This window comes from Cryptotermes secundus, unplaced genomic scaffold (genome assembly GCF_002891405.2).
Source record: "Cryptotermes secundus unplaced genomic scaffold, Csec_1.0 scaffold816, whole genome shotgun sequence".
Lineage (NCBI taxonomy): Eukaryota > Metazoa > Arthropoda > Insecta > Blattodea > Kalotermitidae > Cryptotermes > Cryptotermes secundus.
This window is the reverse complement of record NW_019724601.1, coordinates 2,887,558-2,903,010: the sequence shown is the minus strand read 5'-3', so window position 1 is coordinate 2,903,010 and position 15,453 is coordinate 2,887,558. Positions and strand designations below refer to the sequence as shown.

Genomic DNA, 15,453 nt, shown 5'->3' with positions numbered 1-15,453 from the left:
AACAGCTCACAGTGACTGAACCTCAGTGGTTCTTGGTTCTCTAACTCGCTGACTAACTCACTAACCAACTGTCCTACATATAACATCTCAGAATGGACCACACAGAAAACTCTGTACCATTATTGCTGTGCAGTTGTTGCCATGGAAACATGCTTGTTTGTGAAGCCATTACTTAACAGATGCTGTTTGTATAGCTCTGATTTTGTGGCCATTGCCTAGCAATGTGTCCACATGCTAAAATACTTTATGCGACATTATGCGCATTGGTTATATATTGACAAGTAATTAAGAATATGAAATTTTGTTCTCTATATGAAATTGTACATTGCAAGAAAATATGCTTAACACACACATGTTACTGATTTATCTGTTGCACAAAAAGTTACTGAATGATACCTATGTGTCTTGCAGTGTGGAGAAGGTTGAGAGACAGCAGCTTATTGAAAAGTTCCATCTTTTGAGATATATTGCCATGTAGCCAAGTGAAATTAAACCAGAGTTTTACAGGAACACATTGCCTCCATCTTCAGAGTTGAAGAGTAAGCCAAGGAAGAGACTTCGCAGAAATAGGCTTTGCTTACTGCCTGCTTCATGCTACTTTCTTGCTTGACATATTCTTGACTCTGAAATCCTGGAAATGGTGGCAGTGTGTTCCTCTGAAACATCAGTTGACTTTCGCTAGACAAAACCTTCACCACTCTGAGAACCTCATATCCAAATGGCTTATTGAACTATACACATGCTTACATCACATGAACATCCATATTGATGTTACATTCACTGACATTTCTTTCCAGAATGGGACATTCCAGTGTGCGAGTGGACACTGCATTGCCTCGTACTTCCGCTGTGATGGAGATAGAGACTGCAGAGACATGAGCGATGAGATGCACTGTCCTCCACGGTTTCCTGGTGGCCGGTATTGCCCCGACAGCAAATTTGAATGTGGCAATCATTTGTGCGTAAACCAGGGAGATCTCTGTGATGGGACGGATGACTGTGGTGACAATTCTGATGAGAGCCCCAGCCTGTGTAGTAAGTCTGTGTTTATATATATATTCTAGAGAATGGTCCATTAAGATCAATGTCAAGCTGAAAATATTAATACAGGAACCCTATTTGTTGTAGGCTGTCTCATTCCAGAGAAAGTAGTCCCTTATTAGAAGGAAGACATATTTACAATGTTCATGTCCTTTCCAGAACCTACTCTTTAATTTTGTTATGCTGAAATGGATATTGTCAGGACTTACAATTTTATTCTATAACCAAAAGACACCAACAGAAGTCCTACTTGAGAAGCTTATAGTTGTTCATCTAGTTGAGAAATGCCCAACATTGTGTGGAATCCAAAGGTTCTTTACTTTACACACCTCTGGTCCCTCTTTTGAGCCACATGAATCCAATCCATGCCCTCTCTAGTATCCTTCAATTTATGTCTTAAGTCTTCCGTGCAGTCTTCCTACCAAAACTTTATATTCATTTCTCTTCTTTCTCATATATATTATTATGTCATTCTCCTTGGTTTGCTCTTTCCAGTACTACTTCTCCAGCCCCTTATTTCTTTTTCTTCTTAGGTCCAGATATTCTCCTCAGTGCTCTGTTCTCAAATGCTTAGCAATTTGTGTTCTTCCATTAATATGAGATACCAAGTTTCACACTTGTATTTAACTGTGTGCACAAGTGTACCTGTACTCCAGTTTTGTTCTCTTTGTGAAAGATTTTGTCCTACATGTATCTTGGACAGTAATTTTACTGTCCTTCACATCCTGAGAGCTGATGTTGTCATTTATGTTTCACAAGCTGTTACATTGCTGTTTATTTCTTTCCCAGTGAACTTCAGTTGCGATGCACTCAAAAGATTCCAATGTGAAAACCATCGTTGTGTACCTCGCTACCAGCTGTGTGATGGAGTTGATAACTGCGGTGATGGTAGTGATGAAAACAACATGACTTTATGTGCTAGTCGTGTCAAACCATGCAATCTCTATGCCGAGTACCAGTGTGCAAACAAGAAGTGCATTGACCGTGGCCGAGTGTGTGATTTCGCCGATGACTGCGGAGATTCTTCTGATGAACTTGGTTGCCGTGAGTATCTGAACCTTTATCTGTGACTCAAACATAAAATTTTATAGTTTTTTCTTTTTGCCAGTGGGGTGGGACTAAGTCCCTTGTACTGCAGCCACTTCTGGCCTATTGTACCAGCCCCAGATAATAGGTGAGGGTGATTGTGGAGCAGTTGGTGGAATGAAGATTGGCAGGGGAAACCGAAGTCCTCGGAGGAAACTTGCCCTAGCGCCGCTTCATCCACCACAAATCCCACTTGACCAGACCCGGGATTGTACCTGGGCCGCTGAGGTGGGAAGCCAGCGACTAACCACTTGAGCTATGGCACGGCCAACTTTTATAGTTAATTGATTCAAATTTGATTAATATGGCAAGATATCTTGTGCAGTAACTCTGTCAGGAAATTGTAAATATACAGTTGTCTGTCCAAATTTGTATTACAGATCACACAAAAACATGCACAGAAGACAATAGGGGAGGCTGTGAGCACCACTGCACGAACCTTAGTGATGGAGGCTACATCTGTGCCTGCTACTCAGGTTTCATCATCTCTCCAGAAAATAGGAAGAAGTGCCTAGGTAAGGAATTGGGGCAAGTTGGTTCAAGATGTAATGCTTCTCACTTGTATTCAGGATGTGTCGAGTTTGAACCCAACCAGGGCTCTGACTGTCCTGGGAGTTTTCTTTTTTGCTCAGTCCCTCCAGGTAGATGTCAGGATAATATCTTTAATAGCCCATGACCACTTCCTTTCCAGTTCATTATCATGTCCAAAACATAGCCCATGACCACTTCCTTTCCAGTTCATTATCATGTCCAAAACATCTTCGAGGGTGCGTCATCATGGGTAAGTGATGTGGATTATAACATTATCATTAGTCACTAGATTACATTCTCAGCATGTGATGAGAACCAAAAGCACCGTACCGGAGATCTCCTCACTGAAAACAGGATTTTTCTTCGATAAGGCTGTGTAACCAAGATATGCTGTGCCCTTGAAGATGTTTCAGACAATGTATATTGTCTTCTTATTTGATGTTCCTTGTCTGAGTTACTGATAGCATCATTAAATAAACTACGAATAAATGAAGGAATAAATAAATAAAATATCTTGTGATTTGTAAGTGCAGTGTTGCATTCTGTTGTGTAATTTGACTCGTTAAACAAGTGCATGCACACAGTCAAATAACGTTCATTAACAGTTAAAATTAACAAATTCTTGTCTCGTTTTAAGCACAGCAATGCCATCTTCAGGCACAAAATATTCGGTTAGGTGTCTGATGATTGTGTGTAACAATATACATGACTTTTATTTTGGACGTCTTTCATTGTTTGGGTTTTTTCAGAAGACTGTGTTGTGAAGGCTGGATCAGTTTCCATCATGTGTAAGGGAGGAAATGTCCCTTCTCAGATGGACCCATTTGAAAGAACCACAGAGCCAATGCTAAAGACTAACTCTTTCTTATGGTCCCATCTGAGTAGGAACCTTTCCTCCTTTATACTTGTTGATGAAAACCTAACATTGTTTTTATTGTAACCAAGTAACTAAACAACTAATTTAATACCTAACACTATGGAACTGAGTCCTTCTTGAGAAGCCGTTAGTTGCTGCTCAAGAATTTCCCAACATATTATGGAACCTTGGTTCATTACCATGTTCACAAGAGTGTGCCATTGGTCTGTATTCTGAGCCAGATGAAGCCACTTCATACCCTCCACATCCTGTTCCCTAAGATCCATTTTAGTATTACCCTCCCACCTACATTTAAGTCTTCCTAGTAGTCTGTTTCCTTCTGAGTTTCCCACCAAAATTGTATATGTATTCCTTTTCTTCTCCGTGCATGATCTCATTGAACGTTACTGTTGCAGATTACCATGTGTATTATATTGGTGGTAGAGATTTTAATTTTATATTTGAATATCAGCAGTGTGATTCTTGTAGTTAGTAATTCATGTGCTTTTTTTCTTGCAGATGTTGATGAATGTGCGACTGGGGTTCACAGGTGCTCACAACTGTGTACGAACTTGAATTCAACATATGAATGCTCATGTCGCAAAGGGTTCACTCTCTCTGATGGAATGAGTGGTGTATGTAAGGCAGACAACCCTGAAGTAATGCTTCTCTTTGCTAATGGCCCGGAGATTCGTTCATACAACTTGCTGGAACGCCGCCAGTTGGATGTGATACAAGACGAGAAGAGAATAGAGGCCATTGATTATGATCCGAACACAGAAATTATCTTCTGGGCAGACTCTTACGAAAAAACCATCAAGCGTTCCTACATGGTCAATGCTCAGAAAGGAGATGTGAAAGTCGGCTTTGCACAAGATCTTAATATGAAAGGTGTGCACATAACTTCCAGTGACTCGTATCTTTTCCTTTTTCAAACTTAATGAGTGATACAAGCCCATTCTGACATTTAGTAGCAATAAATCTGATTTAGTCATCTACTTCAGGGTCTTCCCATGTCTCTGCATCCTTTTGGATTATGTAGGTATGCTAATTTTGGTAGTCTGTTATATTGTATCCCATGTACAGCCATTAAATTTAATTTATTTCCTCTACCGTATCCTTACTGGAGCCAAGAAAACTGCAGTCGGTATAGTGACTGACTGACTGTGGGCTGGATGACTGAGGGATCGGAGTTTGAGTGCCAGTGGGTCAAGAATTTTCTGTTCTTCACATTGTCCTCACCATCTTTTGGGTCCACCCAACCCCTTATCCAGTGGATACCGGGGGCTCTATTCCTGGGGTAAAACGGCCAGGGCTTGATACTGACCACTCACCTCCAACTAGTGCTGAGGTCAAGATAATGTGGATTTATACATTCACCCCCATCCATGCATATGGTGTAGTGCTTAATTAGTTAAGCACAGTGACAACTTTACCTGTTTTTTTTTACCTTTACCATATCCTTACTATATGTCTGAAAGAGTTCCAAAACTTATGAATATTTTAGGCCTATGGCTAAAATCTTCGTACCATTTACAGGAAATAACTACACTATAGTAGTAATAGTAGCAGAATCTTTTTGTTGAAAGTTGTTGTCTTGTGGGTTGTGCTATTTCATGGTCTGTTCAATCATTCTTTGACCTGAAGATGGAGGCAGTACCTGTCTGCCAGACTATATGACGTCACATCCCAGGAGACGGTTTTCAAATTCACAGAAATAAGAACATCAAATCTTACAATATTTTTTTTTTTGTACAGGTAACTCAAAACCTACCAGCCTGGCTGTGGACTGGGTAGCAAATAACCTATATTGGACAGAGACTGATCGCTCTGGTTCGAAGCCACGTGGACGTGTTATGGTTGCTAAAACCGATGGTCGATACCGGCGTGCAGTCATCAATACGGGCCTGGAATCACCTACATCTGTGGTTGTGGATCCACAGTTAGGCCGTATGTACTGGACTGATGCAGGGGCTGCTCCAAAGATTGAATCGTCATGGATGGATGGCAGTAAACGACGACCCTTGGTCACTACTGGCATTCGACATCCAACAGGCCTGGCTGTTGATTATGCTATGGATCATGTGTTATACTGGGTTGATTCGAAGCTGAACACCATTGAAATGGTGAAGCATGATGGCAGCAACAGGATTCTTGTGCTCCACGGAGGTTTGTAAAAGTAGCAACTTTCAAAGCAAGTTTTTCACATGTATAATAGAGTCTACATTCAGAGGGCCTGACACGTTTCACCCAGTGAAACAATCTGGATTCAGATGATATGTCATTACAGGGGACAGGAACTAAATTATTGTGTTTCATGTTTTCACTTCTTGGTTAAATTTAGTTACAGATATCATCCATCTCTTTCTTACTTTCCCATCAGAAGGGAAGTAAAGTTGGAGGTCCCTTGCTGTATACACGTTTATTGCATGTAGGAGTATCTTCCAGTTATGGTAAAAGATGAGTGAAGGCAAAATTGGGTTCCATTTTTGGTCACCCAGTACCCTTCATATTCTGCTCTTAGATGTCACTGCAGGTGCATGTCTACAGAGACCTCTGGTTGACAGGAGTTGGAACAGCTTGAAAGCACCCAACCCAACTGAACTACGCTGGACAACTGGATAACATAACTCACCCAAGATGTGCCACTCTATTGAGGTTAAGAGCACAAATGACATAATTGTCAAAGTGCGATAATAAAAATCAACCAATTTTACTTAACCATGCTTTGTCATCTTCACTGATTTTATAATGCAAGATAGAAGAATGATTGTAAATCACAAAAAGGGGAGGATGTGAATGAGAGCAGTTTTGTCTACTTTCCATTAATGGCTAAATATTTGCCTGTCAAAACAGTGAAACCATGAAATAAATCACTCAGGATACCAGGCCTCAGTGTTGGGAGTTAAAGTTATTATCTCCCATATACAGATTAAGAATGCTGATTGTTCATTATTCTGTTCGTTAATACAGGTAAGTAACATTTTTGTGGGAAAACTTCTAGGAAAGGTTCCTCTTGAAAAAAAAAATGAAATGGATAATTTTGATGTTTGAAGATGGATGAATCTTCCTCAGAATCATGCCCAGAGATGAGTATTGTTATTAACAGTGTTGAATTGTTGGTTCTGCTACAAGAGAATTATATTAGTTTGAAAATATCAGGTCTGTGGTGTAGTTTAGTGTTCACACTAAGCAGTGGGCCATCACTCTTGCAGTCATTCACATGGGGTGGGAGAGTGGTAGCAACTGTTCTTTTGGTGCTCCTGCTTTGTTGGAAGAGGACAGGACGGCCGTTAGGACCACACCAAGAGACGTTCCCTAGTAACAACAGTAATTTAGATTTGGGATTTATACTTCTGTCGTAAATCAAATCATGAATAGTTTCTAGCCATGCAAGAATACAAATTTATAAGATGTCTGCTAGACAAATGTTGTCTTATGGTAGTGAACCATGGACAATAAGAATTGATAAGATTGATATCAGGAGAAATGGGTTTCATTGAGAAGGCTGTGGAATACAGCATTCAGACTTTAAAAGAGGAGAAGAAATTATAAGGTAACTACAAATTCCACAGATAACAGAATTTATAGAACAATATGGAGGAAGAATAATACTGTATTTATGTATGTGACGCCATGAAGTCTGGTAGAAGTCTACCTGAGGTCTGAAGGAACATGATGCCTCCATCCTCGGGGTAGAAGAGCAAATTTACTGCCTCCATCTTCAGGGTGGAAGAGTGAATTTGCTGCATATATCTTCAGGGTAGAGTAGTGAATGTGCAGCTTATATCTTCAGGGTAGAAAAGTGAACTTACTGCTTACATCTTCAGGGTAGAAGAGATGCAGAAGAAACATGATACAGCATGTTGACAAGATTCCAAAAAGAAACCTTAAAATTTCAGCAAAAAAGAAAAATTAGTTAATGAAGATTTCTGAAATGGTGGAAGGATTCTCTTTGTAATATCCATAGGAGGCCTCAGTAAGCTAATACTATGCAGGATGCTGTTGACTATGATGATGATAATATGCATCTCGGTTACAGAGTTCGTATGTATCCGTACAGGACATTATTTGACAATGTGAGGTGGACCAGCTTCTAATGAAAGCAGTCTCTGTGCATTTATAACCAAAGAAAAGATTTCCCCCCTTCAAGGTAGAGGAAACCTAATTACCATGCAGGGATTCCAGTGTACATCCCAAGGAGTAGCAACCTTGTGAACAGTGCATTTTATAATTTCTGTTTTGTTGGCAGAGGCACTTCATCATCCAATCTCACTGGATGTGTTTGAGAGCACCATGTTCTGGATAACACGGGATGCTGGCGAATTGATGAAGCAGGATAAGTTTGGTCGTGGAGTGCCTGTTGTCATCACAAAGGACTTGGTGAACCCCTCAGGAGTGAAGGGTAAGAAGTCACTATTATGAGACCTGTGCTGTGTGTCTGTATTATGTTTAATTGTGTTCAGTGCCAGACTGCTGATGTAATGAAAACCTTGAACCTGGCACTAGATCCTGTGTGACTAGTTGGTTGTCTGTCCCAGTGATTCAGTCACTGAATGAGTGAGTGGCTGCCTGAATAACTTGAATGACTTACTGATTGACTGGCTGTATGACAGACTGGATGACTCATTTTACTGAGTAAATCACTAAATTAGTGATTGTAAGATTCACCCACTGGCTACTGATTCACCGAATGGCTGACAGTGACTCATTGACTAAATAATTAACCCATTAATTTTGACTTGTTGACTCAATGGCTGAATGACCATGACAGACTGATCCACTCTCGGCTGATTGATTGTCTGTTGACTGAGTAAATGATTGATTAAATTATGGTTTCATGACTGACCCACTGAATAACTGACTCAATGAATCACTCACTTATTGACTGATTAACTGATTTATTGTACTACTGACTGAATAACTCACCTATTGGCTGCCAAACTGATAGACTAATTCATAAATGAGAGTGCAGTTGAATCACTTACTCACTGATTGGTTTATTCACTGATCAGTTTATTGGTTGACTAAGTGGCTGCCTTGCTCGCTGGCTTGCTGATTGTCTACTTGTATTACTGACTAGTGGACACCCCACTAGTGATAAAAAAAATTAGCTCCATGGAGATGAGCCTTTCTTGAGAAGCTGCCAGTTGTGCAGGTACCCAAGAATTTCCCAACATCTTATGGAACCCGAAGGTTCACTACAGTGATCACAAGAGCTGTCCACAGGTTCCTGTCCTGAGCCAGGTCAGTCCAGTTCACACCACCCCATTCTGTCTCTCCAAGATCCATTTAAAATTATTCTCCCACCTATGTCTAGGTCTTCCAAGTGGTCTCTTTCCTTCCAGCCTTCCAACAAAAACCCTATAAGCATTTTTCTCCTCCCCATGCATACTACATGGCCTGCCCATCTCATCCCCCTCGACTTGATTATTCTAATTGCACTTGGTGAACAATACAAGTCATGAAACTACTCATTATGCAGCTTGCATTGGGCTACACTTATATATTAAATCATGATTCCAGTGAATATGCATGCTATCAGAAACTGGAATTTGTTTTTGGCAAAAATTGAGGCTGGAATGCAAGCTGAAGCACTGCTGCCTGGTTATCTTAACAACAATGACCTGTACATAATCAGGTTAGAATAATGACAGAATTGAAGCCTTAGGCTTAGGATAGTGCTAAATACACATAGAACGTGCAAACTACATACTTGTAGATCATTGGCCTAGGGTGACTTACCTGTGTCTAAATTGAAATATGTTTTGTGTTCTCAGTGTATCACGTGCAGCGTTACAACACAACGATCAGTAACCCGTGTTATAGCACTCCATGCACCCACTTGTGTCTCATTGTGCCGGGTGGACATCGATGTGCATGTCCAGACAACTCAAACTTGCGCGACAATGGCAACGAAGTCACGTGTGATGCTGCATCTGAACGTCCTCGTCCGTCTCCACGAGTCTGCAAGTGCCAAAATGGCGGCGTCTGTCAAGAGGATGATTCAGGTGGCCTAACTTGCCAGTGTCCCATGGACTTCCATGGTGAATTCTGTGATGATTATGTGAGGAAAGCACCTGTCCCAGGCACCGGTTCCAACACGGCCGCTATTGTTATTCCGATTGTCGTCATCCTCTTGATTCTTCTTGCATCGGGAGCAGTATACTTCGTTCTTCGCAAGAGGCCGTTGTAAGTTTGAAATATTTTTTGTAAATATAGTATTTTTATAGTTCTTTGCCCATATTGCCATCTTGCAAATTGCTGCACTTGTGCAAATGTAGATAACAGGAGGATTGTAATTAAGATCTGAATGTTTGTGACAGTGGTACGTTAATACAAATATTATGTTTCTGGACATTATCCATTATGCTGTGCTTATCGTAAACACCATCCTGCTTTTTTATTTAAACACAGGATGATAGTTAACATTCAGAAACATTATAGTTGTAGGAGGATTGTATCTGAGAGTATGGCTTCACACTTCTCCCGCACACAATAGAACCCTGGTATAAGTTCCAGATTTTCATGGCATTCAGTGTTCAAATTGTGGTCTTATGACTTGTGATACTATTGAGTATCATAAGTAGATGCCAGTGTATGGGAGCAACATATTGGCTCTCTCTCCATGTTGATGTGAATATGGTGAGCGTGATATTAAGTTGTATGGGCAGGTTCCAAAGAAGATCCATGGGATGGTGAAAATGGGATGAAGCCCACTCAGGGCCAGTAGGAATGATGAACAGGAAATGCAGGAAAGAGAAAATCCTGTTATTTTTCTTGACATATTTAATTATTCTGTATCAAGTTCAGCACTGTCAGATTGCTGTTAAGAAATTCAAATTAAACTTGATTTTAATGTTATTTTTCTTGACATATTTAATTATTCTGTATCAAGTTCAGCACTGTCAGATTGCTGTTAAGAAATTCAAATTAAACTTGATTTTAATGAGCTGATGATGTCCAAAAGTTGTCCTTTACTAAAAGTCTTGAAAACTATAGTTTCATTATATTGTGACATGATAGCTGAAAGCCAGAACAGTGGAACAAGAAGAGGCTGATATTATTAAGTAATTGCATGGTAAACACATATCCACAGCAATGAATCAGCATGCAATGACAGAGGAACTGTTGGAAATGGTGTTTTCTGTGTGGTCTGTGCCAAGGCTGTATAGCAAGAGACTAACAGTAAATTAGTCAGAGGTTGGAGTCAGTGGTTAGTGAGCTGCATGTGAATAGTGCCAGTTCCTGGTTGGCCATGAGGAATCTCCACTGTTAGCAGCTGCTACCTGGCAGTGACTAGTGATGGCAGAATAACAGATAGAAGACTGTGTGTACTGTAGCTGTAGTGATTTATAGTGTGTAGATTAGCAATAATGTTATAAACACTTGTAGTCACAACTTATAAGCATTCAGTAATCTAATTATCAATCCAAACCTTGTGTCTTAGTCACTAACATATGACAATATTGTTGACTAATGTTTGCCAGACTGAAGTTAATTTTAATGGCTATGAAGTCATTTCAACTGCATTCATAACAGTAAAGCAGATTAAACCAAAACTGAAAAATTAAACTAGAGACTTTAATGTGTTAACTGGCTTCTCGTACGCTCATTCCATGCAACAGAACCCTCCCTGAGAAGCGGATATTTGCTGAGATAATCAAATTCTGCACCTTTTATGGAACCTGAAGGTATATTACCATGTTCACAAAAACCTGTGACTGATTATGTCTTTATTGCTTGCAGTGGAAAGGGCACTGGTTTGGGTGGACTCTCAAATTCACAGAGTGTTTCCTTCCGTCAAGGCACCAATGTTGAGTTTGGAACCCCAACTTTTGCCACCAATGGCCCACAGGGTAGAATGGTAAGTATTATTCTATTCCATCCTGTAATTACAATTGACAAGGAACATGTACATTCTAAACAGAAATTTGGAACGTTGGTGCAACTGCAACCTGGTCAATAACTGGGAATAATTGCTGATAATGACATTTGCTTCCGATAAGTGTGACAGGTACAACCAGATACTGAATTTATTTGTTTTGTATTCAGGAGCCCATGGATGTGGAGTATAACATGGGAGATATAGGTGCTAAGAACAGAGACTTCAGTAATCCCATGTATGACGCATTGGACGGAAGTGGTCCGACAGGTAATGGGGGCAGTGGTGGAGGTATCTACGAGGTGCCTTCTGATGTAACCAAGTCAAAAGTTACGGCTGGTAACGGGGAAGTAGAAGTGTTGCCACATCCTGAACCAGCATCTGCTGTCCTTGCACCATCAAGTGTCATACAGCGGTCATCCCCCCAGATCCATATCCGACATAGAGAATTGGATCCAAGCTCAACTGATACAGGCAAAGACACACAGAAACTGGTTGAGGAGGACAAGTCTGAGTGCTAATTGTTGTTTAGGAGTAAACCTTCAAAATGTGGCTTAGAGCACGGGTGCTGGACTGACAGCTGGAGAGAGTTCAGTGGAACTGCATGAGGACGTAATAGACAGAATGAATGTGTATGAAGATTTTGATCCAGTGATCCATCTGTTAGAGTTAAATGTTGACATCCTGTCTTATGGTCCCTCCTAAAATAGCACACCATCACATGACTACAGTGTACAATTCCTAGTTTCTCCTTAATGTAAAGTTGGATGATTTCAATACCTGTTTATATGCAGATTACAGAAATGTTCTAACAACCACCATTTTTTCTTTAGAAAACTGGATCTATTATTTGTTTCAAAAATATAAAAAGTTATAGCATCTTGCAAAGATTTGACCTGGAGAGTGGCACATTAACAGCTGCTGGTTAATCTAACTCCAGACATCACTCACATGTTGATCACATGATCATCATGTTGCATACTGATTACTTTAAAAATTGCCTCAGTAAATCTGGCTACCTTATGAGTTGTTATATATTAAGTTTTAATCCTTTCCTTGAAGAATGGTGCGTGATGTGAAATGGTGGAGCTCAGATTGCATTAATCAAATGCACATTGACTGAAGTCGCCTATTTTTCATTAAAGGAGAAAACAAGTTGCTTGTTTTGTTGTACATTGCTATTAGTTGCTGTGAGCACTTGAGTTACCCTTTAGGTATGCACTCAAAATGCAGTGAGAGGAGAATTAGCTAAGGGTTTGGCAATTTTTTTTTTTTTCATATTTATTAGCGCAAAAAATGTCAGGTCTCACGTTGGAAAAGTCTGATTAAAGAAAAAAAACACAAAAAGGGATTGATCTAGAAACATTCCATATTTTACATTGTACCTACATGAAACTGTAATATTTTTAATATTAAAATTGCACTATGATCATATATGTTAAGGACAATTTGTAAAGCAAAGAAAAGTTCCTTAACGTATTTTAAGAAGAGGACCAGGACTCATGTGTTAACTCTATATTTTGAAGAACTTGTGTTGTGTAATGCTGTTTGAGGTGTGGAGTGGAATGGATGATTTTTGAGCTGTGACACGGAGGCGAGGATTTTACCTGCCAGCTCCAAGTTTGCCCAATAATGACACAGCATTATGGCTTACAGCTATGTGCATCTTGACTACATTCATTACAGAAAAGTAAAAGTTAAAAAAAGAAATTTTTTTTTTTTACAAATTTCATGACTGATGAATAAATAAGAGATATTGAAAATATTTTTATATTGGTCGAGGTAAATGTTTACATGCCTAGAGGAGCTGAGAGGGTGTTACAATCTTGCAATCTTGCAATGTTGTGTTGTGTATATATATATTTGAAACATATGTAAATTTAATTTAGAAAGAGACTCATCATAGTCCTGGAAAATATTTCTTCTTTCCAAGGTCTGTTGCATATTTGTCAAAAAACTAAAAGGATTATTACCAGTCTGCAGGTCGGATCTTCATTCCTGCTGTCTCTGACATTGGTTCGCTTTTATAGCCAGTCTGTGAGATGTCACGCATTATGTAACATTCCAGAATCACATGTAATTTATTTAATTGCAGTACTGACACATTTCTATGCTTTATCGTGCACTGCAGGATAAACAGTTTATACAGAGGGTTTATAAATTAGCTTGAACTTCTGAACAGTCATATGCAGCAATAAATACATAATAAAATTGACTGTGGTAGGCATTTTTTTCCCCATTGAATTTTGTAGTGTCACAAATGTTCTATGTGGTGGCCTTATGTAATGCAGGCAATGCTCCGTTTTACTGATACTTACCATGACAACAGTTGCAAGAATCTATACTCCATAATTCATCAAGTGTTTGTGGAAGGTGGGACCAATTTGATCCTCGATCCAGCCCCCCCAGAGGAATCTGTAGTGGCAAAATCAGGTGACTGATTGGGCTAAGCAGTGTGCCCTGCTTGACCAATCAGTGTGGCAGGGAACATGTATTCCACAGGTTTTCCGTTGACCGTATCCCTGCCATTGATGTGGAATGTGGCCTCATCACAGGCTTATAGGTCATAGCTCATCTCTAGCTCATCACAAACTGACTGTTCAGAAGTGTGACCTAATTTAGAAAGACTTAGTATAACACTGTGCATATATCAAAATGAGACCGTCCATCACGTGTTGATACATTCCTTTCTTATCATTCCAGCATGGTATGTTCTTAAATATAAGGACTTGAGATGAAGTGGAAATGTTTAATATAATAATTATTTTAAAATATTGTACAGAACTGTTTTGTGTGTTTGTGTGTGGGGGGGCTGGGATGGGAGGGGGGGATGGTCCTTGAACTGTGGAGTATCTTCAGGGAGTTAGTTAGATACTTCATCTATTTTATTTCCATTATCTGTGAGAAATTATTTTGTGGATTTTATACAGTTACATTTAACAGATGACATATACACCATACATTGCATTGTTAAGTTTGTCTGCATTATGTACTTATGATAATCTAACTAAAACCCTGCGGGTAAGACCACGCTAAATTTTTGTACAGATTATATAATCTACTTGTACTGAGAGCGAAATAAGTTTTACAGTAAAGATAACCCATTGGGTTGTGTTTTTCATCTACATGTAATAGAAATGAGACCATCTTCAGATTATTACTGATATTCCATAATTTAAATTATGTGCACTGACTGTTCTTACTATCAGCTTTGTTGCAGAATTATAGGTTTTTACAGTAGTCTATACATACTGTAGACTCTTTAAGGGTTATAAGTACAGCATCACAACTGGAAAAATTGTGGATGTTTCAGAGGAAATTCTTGCCATCTCCTCAAGGGTTGATCCTGAAGAATGTTGTGGCTAATTCCTCTGAAATATCAATAATTTTTACTGTTTTGGCATGGATAATTCAGCAGTGATACTTTTAGGATGTGATGCTATGTAATTTGGTAGATAGGTACCAGTGTTTTTGAGAAACCTGTTGCCTTCTAAACTACAAGGTTTTACGTTCTTGAAGATTGTAATTTTAATATCCTTATCTCTCAAAGACTTGTGTTTGGATCTTCATAGCGTGACTGAAGAATACTGTCTTCTGGAATGTGACATCATGTAGTCTGGTAGAAATTTACTTCACATTTCAGAGGAATGTAATGCACCTCTTCTTGCTTGGTTTATTCTTTGACCCAGAAGATGGAGGGAGGAAATACATTCCTCTAAAATGTCAGTGAATTTCTACCTAACTAGATGGTATCACACTATAGAAGATGATAATGTTCAGGTGTACTAATTATTTTGTCATCTCCACTCAGTGTTTTGAACTTCTGAGTAAATGTTCTTTTTATGTAGAGGTCCCTCATATAGATAACTACAGAATTTTTGTTCGAGCATCCTTCCCTTAGCTAGGCTGTGTTCACTGTGATTCAGTCTTGATGTCTGATGACTTACTGGTAAACAGGGACAGCAGATACCTCTTGTAGGTGACTTTAGATGTCCATTCTAGGATTCATGTGGTTTCTAAATAGCATAAGTGCACATTAGTGACACATCAACTT

At 39.4% G+C, this 15,453-nt stretch overlaps 1 protein-coding gene across 1 annotated transcript in view; it reads left to right on the top strand.

The window, feature by feature from the left end:
- The window catches only part of LOC111862481 (low-density lipoprotein receptor-related protein 2), a 340,196-nt gene extending 325,676 nt beyond the window's left edge, over window positions 1-14,520 (top strand). The window contains exons 53-61 of the mRNA XM_023847942.2: window positions 798-1,035; window positions 1,831-2,085; window positions 2,508-2,642; window positions 4,034-4,405; window positions 5,273-5,683; window positions 7,767-7,919; window positions 9,295-9,706; window positions 11,264-11,381; window positions 11,570-14,520. Coding sequence (XP_023703710.1) covers window positions 798-1,035; window positions 1,831-2,085; window positions 2,508-2,642; window positions 4,034-4,405; window positions 5,273-5,683; window positions 7,767-7,919; window positions 9,295-9,706; window positions 11,264-11,381; window positions 11,570-11,920 — 2,445 coding nt within the window. The 3' untranslated portion in view covers window positions 11,921-14,520. The remainder of the gene's footprint in view (window positions 1-797; window positions 1,036-1,830; window positions 2,086-2,507; window positions 2,643-4,033; window positions 4,406-5,272; window positions 5,684-7,766; window positions 7,920-9,294; window positions 9,707-11,263; window positions 11,382-11,569) is intronic.
- Window positions 14,521-15,453: the final 933 nt, after the last annotated feature.